General features: G+C 36.7%; 4 protein-coding genes across 6 annotated transcripts; 1 reads left to right on the top strand and 3 right to left on the bottom strand.

The window, feature by feature from the left end:
* On the top strand, window positions 1–1,756 carry LOC111478066 (transcription factor MYB36-like). 2 transcript variants are annotated; one of them, XM_023122152.1, is made up of 4 exons: window positions 1–257; window positions 597–753; window positions 837–966; window positions 1,049–1,756. In XM_023122152.1, exons 2-4 carry the CDS (start codon window positions 618–620, stop codon window positions 1,680–1,682), a joined length of 900 nt encoding a protein of 299 aa, XP_022977920.1. In that variant the 5' UTR covers window positions 1–257; window positions 597–617; the 3' UTR covers window positions 1,683–1,756. The 2 variants fall into 2 exon arrangements, with proteins under 2 accessions (XP_022977920.1, XP_022977919.1); XM_023122151.1 differs by lacking the exon at window positions 1–257 and having other exon boundaries at window positions 264–753.
* A 5,664-nt stretch (window positions 1,757–7,420) lies between these two features.
* On the bottom strand, window positions 7,421–9,289 carry LOC111478535 (1-aminocyclopropane-1-carboxylate synthase CMA101-like). The gene is made up of 3 exons (XM_023122831.1): window positions 9,046–9,289; window positions 8,668–8,960; window positions 7,421–8,573 (listed from the first exon to the last, which is right to left on the bottom strand). The coding sequence occupies exons 1-3, from the start codon at window positions 9,190–9,192 to the stop codon at window positions 7,577–7,579; spliced, it is 1,437 nt and encodes a 478-aa protein (XP_022978599.1). The 5' UTR covers window positions 9,193–9,289; the 3' UTR covers window positions 7,421–7,576.
* Window positions 9,290–14,330: 5,041 nt separating this feature from the next.
* LOC111478536 (uncharacterized protein At3g49720-like) lies at window positions 14,331–18,611 on the bottom strand. 2 transcript variants are annotated; one of them, XM_023122833.1, is made up of 7 exons: window positions 18,387–18,611; window positions 17,587–17,726; window positions 17,369–17,408; window positions 17,187–17,225; window positions 16,019–16,393; window positions 15,355–15,410; window positions 14,331–14,765 (listed from the first exon to the last, which is right to left on the bottom strand). In XM_023122833.1, exons 2-7 carry the CDS (start codon window positions 17,698–17,700, stop codon window positions 14,613–14,615), a joined length of 777 nt encoding a protein of 258 aa, XP_022978601.1. In that variant the 5' UTR covers window positions 17,701–17,726; window positions 18,387–18,611; the 3' UTR covers window positions 14,331–14,612. The 2 variants fall into 2 exon arrangements, with proteins under 2 accessions (XP_022978601.1, XP_022978600.1); XM_023122832.1 differs by having other exon boundaries at window positions 18,423–18,611.
* A 2,611-nt stretch (window positions 18,612–21,222) lies between these two features.
* LOC111478047 (putative pentatricopeptide repeat-containing protein At5g65820) lies at window positions 21,223–23,480 on the bottom strand. Its single transcript, XM_023122124.1, has one exon. It carries the CDS (start codon window positions 23,310–23,312, stop codon window positions 21,366–21,368), a length of 1,947 nt encoding a protein of 648 aa, XP_022977892.1. The 5' UTR covers window positions 23,313–23,480; the 3' UTR covers window positions 21,223–21,365.
* Window positions 23,481–23,519: the final 39 nt, after the last annotated feature.

Raw genomic sequence — 23,519 nt, 5'->3', positions numbered from 1 at the left:
CTGTAGAAACACAGCAACACCAAATCTCTTCTGTACTATAAAAGCCCTGCTCTTCCACCCAATGCTATCCACCGTCATGTCAACTTTTTTCCTTACAAATTTAAAATAAAAATGAAAAAGAAAAAGACAACAACTTTCCCTGACCGATTCAAACCAACTTTTTCTGATTAGCATGGAGGGTAACACCCATATGATATCATAATATTCTGCATACTTTTGTTACTTTGGAACCCTTCTTTCCTCTTCCTCAAACTCATGTGACAACCCTTCAAATCACTTTCCCTTCTCTCTAATTCTAATGGGTTTTTTTTTTTTTTTTTTTTTTTGGGAGTAAACAACATAATTCAATAAGTGATTGTGGGAAAAGGTGAAGCACAAAAAAGAATGGTTTTTTAAGTCTTCTATGGTGCCAAATTTCAACTTCTTTAACCTTTTAAAACATAAAGTTGGGATCTTTTTCTATAACCCTGTTTTGAACTCCTGCGACTCCTTCTTCCATGCATTCTCTTCTCCTCCAGCTACTACTCTCTCTCTCTTTCCTTCTTCTTTTTTCTCGGTATATATAAACCTCACCATTGTCTTGGTATCACAAACAGATACCTCAAAAACTTCAAAACATGGGAAGAGCTCCTTGTTGTGACAAAGCCAACGTCAAAAAAGGACCTTGGTCGCCTGAGGAGGATGCCAGACTCAAAGCTTATATTGAACAGTTCGGCACCGGCGGCAACTGGATAGCCTTGCCTCGCAAAATAGGTACTACAAATTAAATCATTTATTCCTCTTCTTCATCCCTAGTTTTAAAGTGATCAAATTATTCATCAACAAAAAATTGTTAGGTCTTAAGCGATGTGGGAAAAGTTGCCGGTTGAGATGGCTGAATTATCTCCGCCCCAACATCAAACATGGAGGGTTCTCAGAGGAAGAAGATAACATCATTTGCAGCCTCTACATAACCATAGGAAGCAGGTAAAATTATTTTTAATCACCTTTCTTCAACGTGTCTAATTATTTAATGAATCAATTTGAGCCGAATTTTTTGTTTCGGTAGATGGTCGATAATTGCAGCTCAGTTACCGGGAAGAACGGATAACGACATAAAGAACTACTGGAACACAAGATTAAAGAAAAAGCTTCTGGGAAAGCAGCAACGTGAGCAACAAGCTGTGGTTCGCAGAATTCATAGCCTAAAGCAAGATTTTGATAAGAATATGAATAATGCCATCATTCATCCTGCTGCAGTGTCCATGAATCTGAATCATGATTATGAAGCCCCATATTATCCAAATCCCAACACAAGCGGCCAAGATGTTAGGGAGTTGATCATTAAAATGGGAGGAAGAAGGTTGGTTTGTTGTGATCATCCATTTGAATTGAACCCAGTGGACGAGACCCATCAACTCCCTTCATTAGTGTTTGAAAGTTCAAATTTTGGTCAGTTTTCAGGAGACGTGCAATATGGAATGAACAATGAGGTGGAGGATCCAACAGCAGGAATGTTCCATGGAACTGAATTTGGAGATTCATTGCATAATTTGGAAAATGGGTTGGAGGGTTTATATGGGATGGGAAGTAGCTCTTTGGTTTATCCTCCCTTGGTTTCTTCAGATTTTGAAGAAAGTTTTGGTCATAATCATAATCACAATCATGTTTTTCCCCAGTCTACACCCTATTGCCTCCAATGACATCAACCTATGTTTAATTACAAGAGGGTTTGTAAATTTGTATTTTGGAAATTTGGAAACTGGGTTTTCTTTTCTTTTCCCTTTAATCGAATCTCATTCAAGTAGTTCGTTCGTTTCAAGTTTAATTTAAAAAAAAAAAAGAAAAAAAAGGAGGGGGCTGAAAGGGATGGAAGTGAAAAGTGAAATGGAAGAAGTAGAAGGAAGAAGAAGGTTGTTATTTATGGGGCAGTTTGGCTGTGACTGCCTTGGCATGTAGCAATTAAAGCATCCATAAAAATAAAAATGGCTGCTTTCTCTCACCGTTTTTCTTCATGTGTCCACAGAATTTGTTTCCCACATAAACAGCCATCCCATGTAATTCCAACCAAAAATATGAATGTGCAACTCTTGTTCTTAGAACCGGCATTGTAACCATGTGTCAGAATCAGATTCCTGTTTCACTTTATAATTGGTTTGGAGCAGACATCAGCTGTACCCTTCAACAGTCTTATTACTCCTCTTTCTTCTCATCTTGGACCATCCTTGTCCCCCATTATTACACACAATACAACATCCACTACCTTCTCATCACATTAGCACACTGCCTAGGGTCCCGACTCAGATACACCATTTGTAACAGCTCAAGTCCACCACTAGTAGTTATTGTCCACTTCAACCCATTATGCATCGACTCACAGTTTTAAAACACATCTACTGGAAAAGGTTTTTTACACTTTTATAAAGAATGTTTCGTTCCTCTCTTCAACTAATGTCCTTGTTGGCACACCACCATGTATCTAGCTCTAATACCATTTGTAACAGCCCGAGCCCACCATTAGTAGATATTGTTCGCTTTGATCCATTATATATTGCCGTTAGTCTCACATTTTTAAAACATGTTTACTAAGGAGAGGTAACTCCCATACTCACATATAGATGGCTAAATCATATCATGTATGGCAAACGTATGGGAGGCTATAATATTTAAAGCTTACCAGTTAGTAAGAAATGAAATTGTTCCCCTTTCAATCCTGAAAAGGAATTTAATAACTAATTCATGATGTATGGTTTAATGAAGATTGAAGCTTGAATATGAAAATACATAATCATAATTCAAAAGTATGGGCCTCTTAAGAAAGAAAGAGGCATATATAATAGATTCTAAGATTCCACCCGAGGCGTAGACTTGGGCTTTACAGCCCATGGGCCACGTTTACCCTAAAGAAAGCGGGTCAAGTAGGTTAAAGCCCAAAGGGTTTTGGAGGCCCTCCTAAATCCTAATTATGGGCCTACTTTGGGCAAGGACAATAATTTTGTTAAATGAATAAAAAGAATTGAAGTCCATAAACCCTTTAGCAAACAAGAAAAGCAAGTGATTAAATCAAAATAAAATGAAAAGAAGAGGGAGTGGGTGACAGAGAAGGCATGTGGAAAAGATGAGTGTGTAGCTATGTTGTAGGGGCTTTTTGGGAAAGTTTAAAAAAGAGAGGGGAAATGAAGCGGGATATTAGGGATAACTCACCAACTTTAAGACCCAAACAACAAAAAGGCAAGATGTTGGTGCCAGACATGTATATTATATGTATTACAGAAAGGTATGGTTTTGATTTGAATTCAAGGCCCCTCGCCCCATCCTCCAATGGGCTATATTCCCCTTCCACACACTCCACATTCTGCATATGCTTCCCCTCCCATGTCCTCTCATGTCTTTTATCACTTTCTATTAATTCCATCCAAGTCTACACACAAACACAAACTCCTTTCTTTTCGAATCTAATAATATCATACGATTATCTCAACTGCATTCGTGGGTTAACAGACTACCATGAATACAAAGCATAAACAAGGGAGAAAAGTAGATATCATATAATGAAGAGTGGCAGTAAACAGAGGCGGCATGAATAAAAGTCAAAGAAAGTTAAAGGATAGCGAGATGATAGTCAAGGAACATATCCTGCAAATAGATCGCAAAACTTTCAAAAGCAAGATCTCGGATCCTCATGCCACAACCCCTTTGTCTTTGAGCTTTTTACTACCATAATCTATTACAAATCCTACCATTCTAATCTAAATTTATAAAAGTTGTAGTATGTCGAGATTCTTGGATACACACATTTAATAAGCTTTATATCACATGAACAATAAAAAAAAAAAAAAGACTATACATATATATATATATATATATATATAATAGACAAGGAAAATGAATACGGTAAAGATAAAAGACGTAGGGTTTGCTTGGTGGGCAAGGTAGCTAGCCATAAATGAGAAGACAAAGGCTGTGATCCTCTGATCCTCTCATCCCAATCATTCAAAACACGAGAATCAATGGAGACAAAGTCCATTATAAAGATTACAAGTGTAGGAGGAGAAGATATTAATGGAGGTGTAAGAAGGGCGTGTCATGTTCCTTTGGGCCTCCTTGTCTCATGCTGCATAGGCATCACCACAGGAACACCCACTACACTTGCTCCTTATCAACTCTCTTTTAACAAAAATTATATATAATCCTAATATCTCTTTATAATAACATCATGTATTTATAGCATGCATCTATATGTATATATATATTATATTTGCATGCAGATGTTTTATGTTCCCTTTTTACCATGCATGTGCTACACATAACTCGTTCACGTGAAACCCACATCACATCCATACCATCATGTATCTTAGTTTTAGTTTGAGAGAGATCAAAGAGTTAGTTACTTCAGATTTGCTAATAATAATAATAATCATGCAACAAACCTCACCTTCTAGTTTCAATTATTCTCCATTATTAGCTTATCTTGTTGATTAATTACCAATCCCACGTTAAACAAAAATGATATGTTTTTCTTCCATAATTATTATTATTATTTTAAATGTAGGGTATACATTATAATTATATATATTTTTTTTTCCGCTGTTGTATAATTTAACAAAGAATTCAAAAGCGGGTAGAAAATAGAATAAACAACAAACCTATATAAGAAAAATAAAATCATTATCAAACGGGAACTCGATTATTTAAATATTGATATGTATGGGTTTCTTGTCAATGTCCCAAATGATTTTGTTAAGTTGACATCATGGTTGAATATGGGTGATATAAATGGTGTAAGAGCTCGTCCCAAACCATGTCTTTCAATGGAGGTTTTCATGTCCTTTGATTATATTACTTGGATGTCTCTGTGCGAAAAGCCTTGTTGATTAGCTAATTGCTGTGTTTACCAACATCCTTCATTAATTACCTCTCTTAGTCAAACTTACTTGAATTAAAAGTATGAAGGCTTCTTTAATTGAGATTCTTGAAATAGAAAATGAAATCAAAGATTATATCTTGGCTTTTGCACCGCCCAAAATCAAATAAAAGCTTATTTACATGATCATTGATACTGAAATATCAAATAAATAAATAAATGAAGGGATTGTAGTGAGGAACCATTACGCGGAAATCAGTGTGCTCTCGTTGAACTTAAGTATTAAATTAATTAATTAATAAAAGTATTAAAAAAATAAAAATAAATGGCCAACCGAAACCGGGCAAGTTTTGAGGCACAAACGGGTTTAGTCAAACCCCAACACCCAAAAAGATCGACCAAAATTCTCTTGTTTTTGGTTTTTCTTCATGTGATGTTTTTAACTTGATTGTCCCCACCACCTAATTCAAACTGCAAAACTTGGTTATAAATATTTCCGTATCTTTTTTTAAATAAACTAATATTTTATTTTCAAACCCTAACTTCAATGGTCGTTGCAAGCTGACTAAGTTTAAGTATTTTAAGAATATTAAACTAATTTTAAATTTTGATTCATAATAAATAATATTTTTCTATGTGCAAAAAATAAAAATATATATTTATATTTTTCAAAACTATAAATAAAATAGTGAAATAATTCAAAATAATTATATAAGGTATACCGAATATATATATATATAAAAAAAATGAATATATATTTGTGGCCCCTCCCCTTAATTTGACGTTAGAAAGTTGAAATAAAGATAATATGGTGGTGGGTAGGCGCCTATATTTAGTACAGGCACATGACATATACGTCAGCCATTTAATTCCTTTTTACACCCATTCTTATAATTTCCTAATATATATATATATATATATATATATCTTCAGAGTAACGTAATAATATAATTTGAATAAAAAAACAATTCCTATAATCATTTTGTGGTGTAATTATTTAATGTATCTTAACCAATCTTGATAATTTATAATAAATAAACAGTTTATTCTATTATGGAAGATACAATAAAATTCACAGAGATATTCTAAGATCTTTATAACTAACTTGTGTTAATCATATCCAATAATTAAAACTGGTAAGGCATGATACATTTAATTATGAAGTATATTCTTGATACCCCTTTGAATACTGGGTATGGCCATGTGGAAATACAATAATTATCGATAATATGTGAAATAATTCAAACATATTATAAAGTTAATTAAATAACATAACATAATTAAATTGAGATAGATAATGGGTAAGGAAGGAAAAATGGATTATATCAATATGATAGATAAATACATAAGGTTAAGCTAATGTTGTCTATGTGCATGGGTTTGAGTAGTTCAAACAATGAAGGAGTTGAATTTGGAAGCAAATATAAATGCATGTATTGGTATGGAGGATTAGATTTGACTGGACTGGATGTCATAATCATGTTTTGGATACAAAGGAAGGGCTTGGATTTGGGAGATGTTAGAGAGAAGGGTGATTTGTCGGCAATCTTTATCGTTCTAGAATCGTGTATTTTTTCGATGAGACATCCTACTTTTTCACACCCACTAAATCCTACACATATCAAATTACCTTCCACTTTTTTTTAATCATCAGTCTATTATTTATTTTATTTTTTTTTGTTTTGTCAAATTCTATCTTACATTTTAAGACGATGCTTACAGAATTGATAATTATTGACGATTTACTTGAATAGAACCGGTAGTATCGTTACACATTTTTACATAATTTTTGTAAAGGAAGGTTTTTTAGAAGAAAAAATGAAAGTTATGCAATGGGGACAAAGTTTGATCCTGGGAGGGCCTAGCATTGAAACCCACATAATAATGCTTGCTTTGACTGTGTTTGCCAAATCTGACCAACAACCCACTTGGGATTGGCGTTGTTTTGCAGTACACAAACAAAACACAACACAGAATGCTTAACATCACAGACTTATTGGGTATGTAAGAGAAGGAGGTCGGTTTGGGTTGGGCAACCAATGACTCAACCAAACAAAACAGGCTCATGTCGGCAGACCTTCTTAGTATACACCCCCCCGCCCCCACTGTCATCCGCCGCTATTTTCGCCAACGGCGCCGTTTCCCTCGCCACCACCGCTACCTTTGCAAGCCATCTCTTTCTTCATATTATTATTATTATTATTATTATTGTTCTTTGTTATATATTATAAAATAAAATAAAATAAAAGATAAAATCTTCTCACATGGCCAACCATTATATTTATCGTTTCAACACATGATAACAACTCCCATAAAATCCTCCACGTTGGAAAATTCATTCATTTGATTCTTCATATACTTCAATTCTTTTTTCTTTTTAATTTATAATTTAGAGTATATTATTTAAGCTTCTGACTTTTTTTTTTTTTATTTATTTATGGAAAATATGAACTATGGTCCTCTATATATTTTAGTTATTAGTTGAAGCAGAATTATTTGATAATATTGTAATGTTAATTAGTGAGAGAAATAGAGGCCGAGGAATTAATGGAATATTAATAATTAATTATGTAATTAAAGCCACTACTAATCCCACAAGGGACCGAGTGCACTTTTTTAATTACAGTATGCAAATTTGTAATTTGGAATATTTCAACAAGATAAAAAAAAAAAAAAAAATGAAAGGAAAGAAATTCCCCAAATATGGACGATGAATGTGTTCATCAAACCAGGCTATCGTTCATGTTGCAGCTTGCGGTTGGCTTCTTGAACCGATAGCCGGAAAACCCATTTGGTGAAAATGTTTTTCTTGACGTTCTTGCAAAATTTGTTGTCATTGTTTAATTGGGACTGAGCGTTTGGAGAAGCGGCGGACCTCAATTCTGCTACAAACGACTTCAATCTTCGAATAGCTAGTTTCAATGTTGATTCGGACATGTTGGCAAAGCAAACACGGAACCACCCTGGTTGGGAGCAGTGGCAGGATGAGCCAGGAGAAATGTTCAAACCCACCTCGTACACTATCTTCTTCCACAGCTCTAGCTCGGATTCGAACGTGTCCGACTCCAACAAATGCCTCATGTCCACCCAACAGAACAACCCTGCATTGCTGTCCAGGCAGTTAATACCGGCCTTTTCCAAACCAGATACCAGCATCTTTTGTCTTTGTTTCAGCCTTTTTTGATTCTCGGAGATATAGTTTCTAGTGAACTTCTTGTCGGACAGCATGGCTGAGAGAAGGTATTGTGTTTGAGACGACACCAATCCAAAGCTAGACATTTTGGTAGCCGCAGCCACCACCATGTCGTCGTTGGAGTAAATTGCACCAACGCGAAAACCTGGAAGCCCCAAATCCTTGGACAAACTGTAAACAATATGTACTCTCTTCCAAACCTCCTCCTCCTGGCTGCTCCTCTCTCTAAGCACCTCCATCGCACTCACGAATCCCGGAAACCCAAAAACGGTGCCGGAGTAGATCTCGTCACTGATCAAGTGAATGCCTTTGGAAGTTATAAAGTCAAAAACCAAGTCGAGTTCGTGTCGGCTCATTGTGGTGCCCAATGGGTTGGATGGGTTTGTGACCAACACGCCTTTGACACGTAGGTTGCGAGCTTCGGCTTCTTTATAGGCTTGCTCGAGAGCCGGTTGGGTGACTTGGAAGCCGTTGGAGCTGGTGCAATGAATTGGTACAATCTCAACGCCGGTTCTCCATTTCAAATCTCTATCAAATCTGTTTGTACAACAAGTGCAAGTAAAGATCAGAATTATGATTCTTAATATAGCTTCAAGTTTGAGTAAAGATTGATTATTATAGGAATACGGACCCTGGATAGTATGGAGTTGGGAGGAGAAAAGCATCGCCAGCCTCGGCAAGGCAGAACATAAGTGTCTCATTGGCTGAAGTTGCGCCAGCTGTGAGGACTATGTTATTAGCCTCAAATGTTACTTTGTTCCCTCTAATTTCCGCCATAAATTCAACCAATGCCTTTTTGAATGCGGGTAAACCGTGGTAATCTTGGAAGAGAGCGAGCTCCCTGAAAATGGATTGGCCATCTCGTTTGAAGCTGGCTGCGTCAGGGTTCTTTGTGAGCCATGATTCAAGAAGGTCAAATGATAGCTGCAAAATGAGAGGAAGAAGAAAAGGTGAATAATTGAGGCATAAGAAAGGTAGCCAAAATGGTAGAATATGAATAATCAATTACTTGATTCTCCGCAAGACCCATCTGAATTATGCCCTTAGGATTAGAAGCCTCATCAAAGGGATTCTTCTCATAAGCCTCCCACCCTAGGAAGTAGGAGGAATCTTGACCGTGGGAGTTGCACGTAGCCTTTGTGGATAGCATCTTCATTTTGTTTAGCTAAGAAGAGATTAACGTTGAGGAATTGCTAAGAAGAGATTATGAGATAGAGAGGTTAGTGAGGTTGAAATTTGTTGAGAGAGAGAGAGAGAGAGAGAGGAAGTCTTGGTTGGAATGTTTGGGTTGGAGAGGTCTCTCTAGCAAACATATTTATAGCACAAAATCCATAGGCCACGTAGATATGACAACAAAAACTTTTGACCACATGTGGGGTCTAGGTTCTGATTTCAATATAAATGTTAATAATTTAAATAAAATAAGAGACAAAATATATATATTCTATAAATAACGCGTTTTACATTATTATGATTATAGGAATTAGAGATAATAAAAATGAATCATTTAATTAGAGTGTTTATGGATTTAAGTGATGATTTTGATATGGAAGATGAAACAGGAATGGATGGGATTAGGAATGTTTAATCTGAGGGTTAATTGTTGGGGGAAACCACAGAAACAGACATTAAAGGAAGAGGGTTCGTAGTAAGAGGAGGCCGACAGCATCGAGTAGAGAAGATGGGGAAATAGACCCACCTGAGCCTCAAAGAAGAAGAAAGGAACAGTGGGTCGGGGCCCGTATGTCCCCTGACTGCACAATCCCCACCCACACTGTGTCTGCCATTGTCTTTCTCTCTGCTTCAACCTTAATGTTAATTAATTGATTAATTTGATTTGGGTTAAGTTCCATCTTCTAATTACCCGTCCATTTCAGCTCAACAAACACACTTTGTAAGCGCTCAAAAGGTTGGACAAAACAGGGCTCGTACCAAAACTTCATGTCCGTCGGCAGCAAAAACCCCCCTACTTTATGTCTGTAGACACACACCTAATTTCGGGGTTGGTAAGTATTTTGAACATCAAATGTGCAACAAAATAACAAAGACTTTTCTACAAAACTTTTTAAAAGTAATAATTTTAAAGAAATCAATATAAAATTCGTCGATGGCCCATTGGATGCATATTTTGATGGTTATATTCCTCCCAACTTATGAATTAGTTGAATATTTAATTAATATTTGAAAAATATATTAGTTTTTAAATATATCTTACATATTCATTAATATTTTTATTTATGATTTAATTTATTAGTTTTTGAATATATCTTAGATATTCCTTTTTAAGATTTAGTTAATTTATATTTTTCTTTATTATTGATCTAAAAGTTGTGAATATTGAACTTTCAATCCCAATTAACCATATCTATTCACATTTTGTGGTAAATATTACGGCAGTTACATTTTTTTTAGCGGTAGAAATTGTGTGAATATTTGGATCAGCAAGTGAATGGTAAAACTATATTGGGTGGCAGATTTTAATATTAATTTTCCCCTACGTAGTTAACCGGTGTCCACTCAGCTGTTGGATTTTGCCACATGGCACTTGCCACATGGCACCTAGGGTGTTTTTATATATTAAAAAAAATAGAAAAAAGTCAAAATTTAGACAAGGAAATGTCGGCCCTAAAAAGTAAAGAACACTCATTCACATGAATGTAATGGATGAATTACAATTATCCATCCACTATTTACTTAGTCTTTTCTCCAATTATTATCATTTTCTTTATCTCTTTAGGGTTATTATGATATCATCTAATGATCCTCCTAAACCTGCTGTCTTTATGGGTCAGCTAATGCATATTATTGATCCATGCCAAACTTAAAATCAAAGCTTACCTTAGCTTGTCTTAATTAATATGTACATAGTAAAAGTAAAAGATGTAGGGTTTTCTTTCTTTAAGTATGTAGTCACACCCACTTTCGCTCCCCCATATTTTTCAATTTATGTGAAATTAACAGCGATACATAATAGGCTCAAGCAGACAATATCGGCAAGCGGTGGGAGCCTTAAGAAAAAAGAAAAAAAAAACAGCCATTTTTGGTGAAAATTTTGCATTACAAAGGTGTAGAAGAGAGAGATTGGAAGGAGGGTGGTAAGGTAATTTCATATGTGGAACTTGGATGAAGAGGAAAATGTAGAGGGTGTAATAAATTAGGGGTCGCTTATTTTAGTAGAATGATCTGATTGATGCAAAATGAAAATGTGTGACAATAAAGGGTTGGGCAGCGGGCAGACAAGGGAAGGACATGGTAGAAAGATGCCAAATTTCTTGATTAGAAAACCATATCATATACTCCCTCTTATATATTATTATATAGTTGGTTTATTAATTAATTGGGTCTCCTTGCTTTTCCACACTAACATTAACCCAATAATACCACTCTTATTGATATGATTTTGGGCTTATCTTTGTTGGACTAATTACATCCTTCCTCCTCCATTAATTCACTTTCTTACTATTCTTATTATGCTTTCACTTCTCTAATCACATCCTCCTACTTTTTTTTTTATTATTTATTTATAATTATTATTCACTTTAATTAAATATTTGATTTTGAGGATAAATTAAGTAATTTTAAAAAACCCAATAAAAAAAAAAAGAGAGCTAAACATGTGTTGTTTTAACTGATACAGTTGAAGACAACACTGCAGAAGGTGGAAAAATTAAATTAACACATACAAGTGAAGGATTAAGACAGATGTTAATGCATTCAAGTTGTGGACAGTTACGTAGGTGGGTGCAAATTAAGGTTAACGTTGTACTAACCAAATTAACATAAACTATAACCACCTAAGGCCATAAGTTTAAGGTTACATATCACATGCATTCATCGGTTACTTCTCTCTAGTACACGTATTTTAAAATTGTGAGACTAGGTCAAAGCGAACAATATCGGAAAGTTAAGAAAGTAATAATTAATTAATTAAGAAGGGGCACGTGATTTGTAGGAAAAGAAGTTATTAGGGCATGTGAAAAGGTGGGTTAATTGCCCCCACCACCGCCATTTAAACCTTGCACAGAAGATATATTCAGTGACCGTTTCAGACAAACTCTTACGGTGACAACTAACATGATCCCTCACGTTACTCCATTCCTCACCCTCTTCCGAGGAGACACTCCCATGGACCATCTTGTTTCTTCTCTTCAATTTTGTAGGACCCTTTTAACCCCCTCCCCTCCTCCTTTCTCTACTCTATGCTTCAATTAATACTCTCACTAATCATCTCCCTAATTATAATTAAGTCTCTATTGAGATCATAACTGATGGAACAAACCGTGGCAGCCATTGCTCCTCTAACTCAATCTAATACTTGTTTTGTCAGAGACCAAATTGCTTGTCAAAATATGGAAAAAGAAGGGGGGGGGGGAAAAAAACATCCAGACATCCAATGATCGGGAATTGACTAGAATTTGGTGGATCTGTAGATTATGGAGCAGACAACAGGAAAAGAAATGTTTGGGAGTCCAAAAAGAAATCCAAACCGCCCAAACTATTTATTATGAACTTGAAAGGAGCATTGAAGTGGTGTAGACCAGGATGTGTCCCAAACCCAAGTATATGCAAGTGGGTCATTAGCCGCTAAGCTTTGATCACACTCTGCATGGACCATTTTCCTTACACTCCACTCCAAAATCCAGCTGTTTTCTCTTCTGCTACCTAACACTTCCACTTCCACTCTGATTTAACTACCTTTTGTTTCTACTGGTTTTTTGACCCAACTTATTAAAAAAGTTGGGTTCTTTTGGAAGAAAAGTACCAGATGGAATGAAGCTAAAACTAGCCAGGGTTTGATGCCACAATGCATGCCATTGGTTTATTGAACACAGGGTGGTGGTGAGTTTGGAGTTTGGGGCCGCCTTGTGGCCTCAACAGTGTGTGACTGCTCATGTGCCTGCAAACAGGAGTTGTAGCTATTTGCATCAGCTAGCTAGGCAAGGTCCACCACATAACTACAGACTAAGCTGTCATGTCTTAAAACACATGAAAACGACTACTTCATACATACAAACCATTCTCTCTACACAAATTCTAACTTCATGTCGAAAACCAAAAATGAAAACCCAAAAGCTCTCGAGAAAGAATGATTCAAATGAAGCTAGCCCATTTTTTGGTTTTGCTGTGTGTGATTGTTTTGAAGGCCCATGAAGGAAGTTGGGTTGAGACCCACATCCAGCTGGGTTTACTGAGATGAATACTTATAGTTTGTAATCTGGAAAATTAATAATGATTGGATGATGGGTTCCCAAATGGGAAACATCAAGAGCTGAGATGGGGCCAGATAGACATATGAACCAGCATTTCACACAACATTCAAGGACCCTGACCCAGTCAGATAAGGACCCATCATTCTGGTAACAACAATTTCCATGTTCTTAATAATAATACTATATCAATGTTGGCAGAAATTGGTTGTAAAGAAGAGAACCCGACTGCTGCTTACACTTATGTCCTCTTTTCAACCTCAACCGTACCAGTAAGATCAAAATGATTTCTTGGTTTAATCATAATTAGCCAATTTCTAACCTTTGAATAAAATCTATCCAAGTTTGGCTTTGATCGTCAAAGTTGGCACGGTTACACGTGGCTTGGTTGTTGTTCTCCTCTATCATATCAAACAACAGCTTCACTCGCATCCTGAGCCTCTGTTTTTCAAATTTCATACTACCCTCTGATTGATTTTCTTCATCACAGGGCTGTGTAGGTGGCCGGCTATATCTTGCATAATATTCAAATCTGTAAACTTAAGCATGACAGGATACTTACATATACAACTAATCCAATTAAAAGGTTTTTTTTTTTAAAAAAAAAAACTAATTTCTACCCAAAGAGGGGGCATGAGATAAGTTTCGTAGAACCTTCAAAGATTAGGCCAATTCGAGTCGAAGTCATTTCTATAAACTACAGGGTTGAAAGAAAACACAGAATCTCATTCCCAGACTCTGTTGATGCATAATTGGAAGCCATTAGGGAGAAATCTAGATTTTGGTATAACAGAACCATTTAATACCAACTCAATTCTATGTACTACAAAAATTTCAAGGGTGCATGGATTCAGAGGACAGCCATTGTGTTCAAGTTACTTGGCATAACTGTATTCATAGCTGCAGCTAGAAGATGAAAAGAACAGAGAAAAAAAAATTCCAGCCGAAACAAGAGTATACAGTTCAGAAGATAAATTATTATACAATATCAACATGTCAGCAGGATACATCAGATCAGAGTTGGATCAGTGGGCATGATGAGTAATATAGGCAGAAAATATACTAAGAAAGCCACGAGCCAAAACGATACGACCATCAGTAGTACTCATCTCGTTAAATAAAAATAATTAATATATATATATATATAGTAACCTTGAGAACACTAAAATCTCCCGTGTTGACAATTTTGTGCCAATAACATTTCCCCAACCCCACCACCGAAAGAAGAAAAAGAAAAGAAAAAACGCGTACATCAATTGCTGATTCTCCACCTGTCTAGCTTCTTTTATGTTTGTTTATAACATAAGAATGACAAGAAAAGGAGACAAAAAAGAGGGTAAGAAATAATGTCATATCTTATGATTTGATATCAATGGTATGAATTGAGATGGAAAACTTGGCAGACGGGCTTGTAAGACTGCTTGGATGCTGCTTGCTTAAATTTCTTGGCAGCGCCTTCGTTCTCTTCTAAGCTTGTTTGGGTGAAAAATCGAATCCACCAAGACGAGCTCCTCATTTTGGCCTTCAAATATGAAGTAATGCATCCATTACATTAATGAAATCACACACAACCATATTATGCACCTCTCAAGTATACCACATAAATAATATGCTCTAACTACTTACTTACGGCCTTAACTCATCCAATTCAAGATTGAAGTAATTCTAGAAAATAATTAAATGAACAACAGATATCCCTAATTGAGGGGAGGCGCAGGGCAATGTGCAATTTTCCCTGACGATTGATTCATGCAGAAATTGTGCAAAGAGGAAAATATCAATACCTAGATGTCTACAGCTTATTAGCTGTAACATAACTTAAACCACAGTTATGAAAGCCATAGGAGTTTGTTTTAAGAGCTCGTCTACTCACTATAGTTCCACGAGCAAGTAGATCCGTGAATTTACACATTATCCATATTGTTTATAATTTTATGTGAAAAACACACACAAAAAAAAAAAAAAAAAAAAAAAAAAAAAAAAAAAAAAAAAAAAAAAAAAAAAAAAAAAAAAAAAAAAAAAAAAAAAAAAAAAAGAGAAGAAGAAGCATGAGTATACACAATAAAAATGGCACACAAGATCCATATAACATGCTATAAGTAGTAGCTTACCGGCCGTCCAAACTTTGTTAGCTCGTTTACTTTTGCTTTCTGCTGACCAGGTGAACCTATACAAAAAGGAGAGAGTAGCAGGTCACCAGACCTTTATCAAATAGAGGATATTAACGTCGGATAAGAAATAATGAAGACCAACATCAAAACGTTGTTAGCAAGAAGAAAAGGAGAAACAAGTTACGCAATAGAGAAGACTCTTAGTTTATTAAATATTTCTCTGTATCCATAACGTGGGGACAAGATTTATAGTCCAAATAATTATGTATGCTTGCTATAATGACAATCAGCTAAAAGGAACTCTCCAATTGGTTCCTTGTGGGTCAAGAAAAGAAGTGTAATATTTGAACAGTAGTAGCTGCTTTTATCACAAAACAAAGTAATTCTACTCCACAGTGATGGCTCAACTGGAAAATCCTAGTTGACTTAAGTTTTCCATCCTAGATTCAAATCCTCTCTACCCAACTTGTACTTTTAGTAGGAGCAGAGCATCCAACATTCAATGAGGTCATTCACCACACGATTGTGGAGTTTCCATAGTGAAGTAGATACACTTCAAAAAATATTTGCCAATGATGAATTTAAAACAAAGTGATTGGTAATGAAATTATGATGCAATGGAAAGCAATCATTACGATGTTGCATAGAGCTTTCAAAAAGTTACCAGAAAATATAACAAGACCATCAGAAGAAACCCTTGCAAATTCCGGAAGAGTTTTGTTCAGGTATTTGGGGGATAGGTAATCCATTGCATCTGACACAATAACGTGAGAAAATGACTTTGCTCTATAGGGTAGAGGGAATTTGATATCCGCCACACGAACAATGCCTTTGTTCACAAGTGATTTGCAGTTTCCATCAACATCCTCAATTTCATATGGTTCTATGCCCCATGCTTCTGTTTCACCTTCTTTCAATAGCTTAGATACCACAGAGCAGGTATCCGGACCAACATGCAAAACTTTGTTCATACTGTCGCCATATGCTTTCTTTAAGATGGGTACTGCTTTCAGCAACTCCAATGTGCATGAAAAATCACCTGTAGGTTCAATTTTGACAGTAAATGCTCATAGATGCAATCAAATCTTATAGAAGCATCATCAGGATCAACTATCAAATCATTACATTTTACAAGTTGCTGTAACTAAAATTGATCGAGATCATCAAACCACCGTAGAAGTTCTTCAATATTACAGGCTTTACCATGCAAGTTCGTTAAAAATAACCCATCAAGAACAAACAAAAGAAACACAAATGTGATATCATTTGTCCCCAGTGAATCAAGATACGGAGGAAAACAAACAGTATAAAATTGCAACCCCCAGGGGTTGTTGGGAGGAAAGATAGTAGACTTTGGAAATTGGGCTCCTCGGGTCATTTCCCAGGCAAAGAATTCACACCTTAATCTTTGATCCCAAGGGACTTATCAACGGCTTATGGAAGATAAAATGTCTAGAAAGAGTAAATGTCTCAACAAGGATTCTTCTTTTGGGAGGCTCAGACATGGCAGATAAAGTACAAAGAAAGTGTCAAAGCTACTGTTATGTTTTAATTGTTGAGTGCTCTGTTTACAAGCAATGAAGGATGAAGTTGTTTTTTCTTTCATTTTTCATGTAGTGCAAAATGATGGGGGCAGTATTTCATCTTCGATCTTACCCAAAGGAAAATATCTATCAGTTGCTCAGTAATCGTAGATTCAAAAACGAAGGATTGTGATGTGAAAGAAAGCAAAGAATGCTCAAAGGGGCAAATATTGCATGAAAATGTGATAAAGAGGGAGAGACGCCTGATCCCTAAATGTCAAGGAGGTTACAAAGGAAAACTTAATGTACCTTCAATCTTGCTGACTATCTTGTTGCCTCCAAATGAACCTGCATTGATAAATAGTTGTTCAATGAATGAGACAATAATCCCCATTGTTCATTTCCTCGACTATAATCAAAGTCTACACCCGAAACTACTTGGAAACATATCATGAATTGAGAAGTCTAGAAATTGTAAATCAAATACAAACCTGGTCCACTAAATGCATAGACAAGTAGAAGAACTGCTCCCTGTGAGAACCCACAAAAAAAATCAAAATTGGAATACCAATGGATTATGTTTTACTGAGTGGTAACGTTACTCTGGAAATCACGGATTATCATCCAACCACCGCAATAATATATAGAAAACGATAAGAAATATAAAATAAATCAGGAAAGAAAACTGATTCTTAATCATGAAAATTACCACAAGGACCAGGCAAATAGATAACAGGGGAGATGATTTTGATTTCGCATTTAGAGCCCCAGCAAATGGAAAGCTTCCATTGCGGCGCGTGGAAGTAGGTTGCCTCCTTTGCATGATTAATAGTTCAAAAGAATATGATTCTGCATTTGATGAAAACATAAACAACCGATAGTAAGATTGCATGTCCATTAAATAGACAATATGATTCCATGGAACCAAAATTCAGTTCAAAAAATCATTCTCCTGAAAGTAGCAACTTGTTACAGAAAGCCACCGACACTAGAATGAAACCCATGAGGGAATTTCCAGATACTAGATGCCTGTGGCCACTCATGTCTATTTATCCCCCACTTCCAGCACCCACCCATCAAAATCGAGTAAATCAAAAGGATGCAAATTTCAAGAGTAAACTTCCAAAACTAAATCAGCAAACAACACGAACTGCACAGCTCAATCTAATTTTCAAATCATCATCTATGGCCTCCATACAGAACACATATTTATAACCTATAATTTCAGAGATTTAAAACCCAGAAAATAAAATCCGAGAAAGTTAAAGAAACGAAGCAAATTTAGCCCACGATTGAAGGGGGGAAAAAACAAACACCATCCGATGCAAAACAATGCAATTTCATACTGGAAACTGAAAGAAGCACATAGATCGATGTAATGTAGCATTGTGGGTCGATGTGTTTCACCCCCAGTATCAAGAGATAAATACAAAGGCAGCAGAAACCTTTCAAGTTGTGAACAAGCTACAGAGATTGAGATAAAAGAATGGATAAAGGAAACAAACGCACAGGTAACAGAAACTTGATGGGATCTGGAAAAATCACCTTAGATCAGATAAGAGAAGAAGGAAAGCAGCAGCATTTAGTGTCTGAAAGTCCAGATCTTGGATCTGAAAATTAATTTTCCCCTTTTTTGGGTTTGGTTAGTTATTGTGCGTAGTTTCATCTAAGGAGAGGGAAAAGAGCGAGAGAGAGAAGAAATGGCAGTGGGAAAAAGAAAGGAAAGCGTTGTAATTTTAGCGGTTGATGTGATGGGATGCTTAGTAGTAAGAGAAAAGAGCATTGGCGGGACCCTTCAACGTGCACAGTGTCACGCGCTTTTGCAATAATTGAATTGACGGCATTTCTGTCAGCCGTACTCAGCCCATCCAAACCCACAAGGCCAAGCCTTGAGCTCATCTTTCCTGCCCTAGGCCTGGCCGACATCCTAAAGTTGCACATTGTTGCCTCTCAATATGAACGTCCACTTTCGTGGGTTCCGTGTTCATAGGCATACCGCTGAATGTCTGCTTTTGATGTCATTTGTAACCGTCTACTGCAAATAGATATTATTCATTTTGGTCTATTACGTATCATCGTCAACTTTACGATTTTAAAACGAATTTGTTAAGAAGAGATTTTCATACTTTTATAAAGAATGTTTCATTTTACTCTCCAACCGATATAGAATCTCACGGTAGCTTAATTCTCAATTAGTTTGATTTATAATCAAATTTGTTTTTGAAAATCCTATAACACAACCAAACTAGTTTTGCTAGAGAAAAGTCTTTTTCTCAAAAGTAATCTAAAAACTCACCTTAAAACCAAACACAATTGAAACAATCTTATAAGAAGTACAATCCTTAACTATACAAAAGAAACTAAATATGCCAACCAAATTAACTAACCATACAGAACCGAAGCAGGAACAAACATAGCATAGCACAGCACAGCACAGCACGTCTTCTTTTTCCTGTCCCGAGAATTTAAGTGCTTTGTAGCTAGCTTTTGAAGCTCCTCTTCTGAACCAACACCAACCAGTCAAGAAGAAGAAGCTAGTACTGAATATAGCTGATGCACTTGAGGATTTTTCAGTCGCATTGGAGTAGTCATCTTCTTGGTGTTGTTTTCTGGGTTGATGTATGGCCTCAGTCTTGTCCTCATGTCTATATATGAGTCTCAGTTCATGCAGTCTCATATTCAAATTTTCAGGAATGAAATGAACTGCAGCTTTGTCCCCAGTGGGTGGAAACAGAACAGAATCAGAGACCTGAAAATTGATTGCTTGATTTTGTTTTGACCAGCTATCGAACCTTTCACTGGGTAAAGAACATAAAGCTCTGTTCCGCAGAGCAGAACTGAAAACACTCCAAGACTTTGATGGCAATGAGGTACTTCGTCTCAAACACGAGCAACTCTCTCTCTCTCTCTCTCTCTCTGAGGAGGATAACACTTGAAAATGTGATTGAGGAGCTTTTGCAGGTATAGCATATCCCCTATCTACAGTTCTGCCTTCCTATCAATATTACGAAGTTTGATTACTCTTAATTTTTGTTCACTGCAAGAGGAAATCTATGATGACACAGATTATCGTAATTACAGATCATTTCCTAAAAGGCAACATAAAGGAACTTGAAGTGGTTGATATGAGACATCTGATTTAGTTATAGAAGGAACTGACAAAAGGAATGCTTGATTTCTTCTAGGAGAAGAGGTATCAAGTATTTTACTTTGGACATAATCACTTCAAGTATAACCCTGCAAATATTGGCGAACTTAAGGAAAGGCAAACTAGTCGTCTAAGTTGAAGGAAAGGTAACAGTTTTCTATCGAGAAAAATGCATACCTGAAGTTGATGATGTCTGGAACTTGAGGAGAAAGTGAATTTCTCACGTAGAGTGTAACAACCTAAACCTACCACTAACGAATACTATCTTTTTTAGACTTTTCCTTTCAAGTTTCTCCTTAAGGTTTTTAAAACACGTCTATTAGAGAGAGGTTTCTATATCTTTATAAGGAATGTGCCCTTCCCCTCTCCAACCGATGTGGGATCTCACATCGAACCATGTAGTAACACTATTTGTTGGATTAGATGGATATACCTATTTGAAATTGACCCAATAGCTTACTGCACCAAGCTGATACAGCGGAAGGTGAAAATATCATCTCCCTTATTTATAAGAAGAAACAATGAACATGCATACATTTGAAAACAAAATAACGAGGTTAAAATAGAGATAAGTCATATTAATGAATAAACACTGCAAAATCTCCAAGGACCCAGATTGAACCACAATCTTATATATTTCAGCTGTAATATCTGAATTCCTGTACATATTAATATTGACGCTTTACATCTGTCCGCCAGAGTAAACTGCCTTGTGTGTGATTTAGAATTTATGTTGTACAGAAACATTTGGGATCATATAGTTTGGCTAATTGAGTGTATCTTTGGCCTGAGAATGTAAAATCTTTCATTACTGGGATTCATTATGTTCTAGATGGATAAAGCAAAACTGCGTTGTAATTTGTTTCTATGAAAAAGATTTTTTTATCCTCTTAAGCCTCTGTGGTTACCTTTGGCTTTTGATTTTTTGGAATGAATGTTCATGACACCACCTATGGCCTATTTTCTTAATCTATCAGGAAATCCAGTTTTCTATCAGTGCAATAAACACAGTTACTACATAACAGATGGTTAAATGGATATCCGTCTTCCTTTTTTAACAAGATCTTCATTCTGAAAAATAAAGCATTTTGACTAACCTTCTCCTTGTGGCAAGTTTTAGACCACAAAGATCCCACGTGTAGTTTCCTCACTAATAGAATACACCTATAATTGATATCGGCTGCAATGAACTAAATCAGAAAGCCAAAGAACACTTCTCATCAATTCAGTAAAATGGTGGACGGAGGATTGTAGAAGCAGTAATGATGCACCAACCATTACAAATCAAATCTTTTACAGAAACCCCAAAATGAATCATTCTTCGAGACAAGGCTCTTAAATTACAGGGATTTAGTCTTTTTGTGCACTCCACCCCAGCGGCGTTTACGTGCTCTTCTTTTCCTTCCATCTACTTTGGCCTTGATTTTCTCTTTTAAATCTCTCTCCCCTCGCCTCTTATACATCTTGAAAGTGATGTTCCTATCTGCAGCCATCTTCCTCACCTTATCTGTGATCTCTACAGCTAGTTGTCTATTGTAAAGTTTCTTCAGTCCACGCATAAGCTTAGCAAAAGTATCCGGCTGTGGCATTAGGTCTGCATCCATCATGTCCAAGCAGTAAGAACAAGCCTCCTTCACATGCCCGTTCGAAAAAAGTGCGTGAATCCAAATTGTCCAAGCACTGACATTAAGTTCACCTCCTTTAGTAGTAATACAACTCCACATGTTTTTTGCCAATTCAAGCTTTTGATCTCTCAAAAGAGCATTTGTTAGTTCCTTCAAAGTACCATACTGTGGAGCAGATAATAGACCTCTTTCAACCATATCTTTGAAGTAATCACAAGCTTCAATTAGACAACCTTGACTAAGAAACCCATGAACCATCACAATATATGTGTCAAGACCTGGATTAAGCCCACCAGCTTCCATTTCACCCCAAAGTCGAACAGCTTCCTTGAGCTCCCCCAACTTGCATACTAACCTTATGACTGTATTATATATGTTAAGGTCTGGTAAGCAACCAATCTTCCTCATTTCTTCCATGAGTTCCATACACTCTTCCAGCTGTTCCTTCTTTTCATGCGCCATCATTATACACAAATAACTCAACTGACTAGGATCATGGCCTTTCTGAATCATATTATCCAATATCTCATATGCTCTGTCTGTGTTCCCACACTTGCAAAATCCACTTATCAGAGTTGTATAAGTCACAACGTCTGCCTCGCATCCCCTCCCTTGCATTTCGACCAAAATACGCATTGCCTCGTCCATCTTTTCCATCTTACAGAACGCCTGAATCAGAATTGTATAAGAAGCTGCATTTGGCCCGCAGTTCACTTTCTTCATTTGCTCCAACAGATCAAAAGCATCCCGCATTTTCCCTGCTTGAGCATACCCACCAAGTAAATTGTTATAAACCACAATGTCCGGCTCAAAACCAGCTTCCTTTATTTGGACCAATACATGCTTCGCCTCCAAAATCTTGCCTTCTCGGCACCAACCATACAACAATGATGTGAAATGTCTCAGAGTGGGATTAAACCGAATTCTCATATCTTCAAATAGCGAAGCTGCTTCTTTAACACTGCCATTTTTACACAAAGCATCAAGAAGACACCCAAATACGTACTCATCAGGTTCGCACCCATACTTGGGCATTTCATCAAGCACCTCAACTGCTTTCTTTACCATTCTGGCGGAAGCGAACCTCCTCATCAAAACAATGAACACTTCAGGCGTTAACATGTATGGATTCTCTTTTCTCATTTCCTCAATCAGCGCCCAAACGGCTCCGAACTGTCTCATCTTCCCCAAGGTTTTAATCATAGCTCTATACACTTCATAACTATGCCTGTAACCCGGTTGCTTCGAAGCCCAGACGAAAAACCGGTAACCCAAGTTTCCGGCATCGCCACACCGGCTTAAAACTCGTTCCGGAAGACCAGAGCGTAAAACGACACCGGATTCCTGCAGAGCAAGCTCGAGTTTCGGAACCCTGGTGTGGAATTTCCTTAGAATCCTGTACACCTTTTCGACGTCAGCGGAAAATTCGTCGGCGTCTCTATCATTGGTGGAGTCATGCGGAGTAGTTTTCAGGTGAATAGGCCCAAAACCTCCAGTCTCTGTTGTGCAATTGGGATTCGTGTGAGAACTTATTAGCGACAGAGAGAGAGACAAGTGCGGTTTTCTGAGAAAGAAGGTTAATGGGCTGTTCGATTTCGTGAGTAGTAATGCAGATGGTGGATTGTTGAAGAGAGAAATGGTTCTCCGGTAAAATCTGTGCATCTTTTTTTGTCGAGAGTAATTGGACTGAACGCCCTTACATGAACTATATGCCCTTGCGTTCACAATCTTCTTCTTCCTCCATCCTCATCCCTCCACCAAACCCTTACCTTGCCGCAAGCAGCAGTTTCTTTTTTCTTTATTAATATTTTTATGATTGAAATGGGTTGATTTCAGGTTTGATCGTTTTCTAGATCTAGGCAACGATAT

The sequence above is a fragment of the Cucurbita maxima genome, unplaced genomic scaffold, assembly GCF_002738345.1.
Source record: "Cucurbita maxima cultivar Rimu unplaced genomic scaffold, Cmax_1.0 Cma_Scf00004, whole genome shotgun sequence".
Lineage (NCBI taxonomy): Eukaryota > Viridiplantae > Streptophyta > Magnoliopsida > Cucurbitales > Cucurbitaceae > Cucurbita > Cucurbita maxima.
This window is presented reverse-complemented; position numbering and strand designations above follow the sequence as displayed.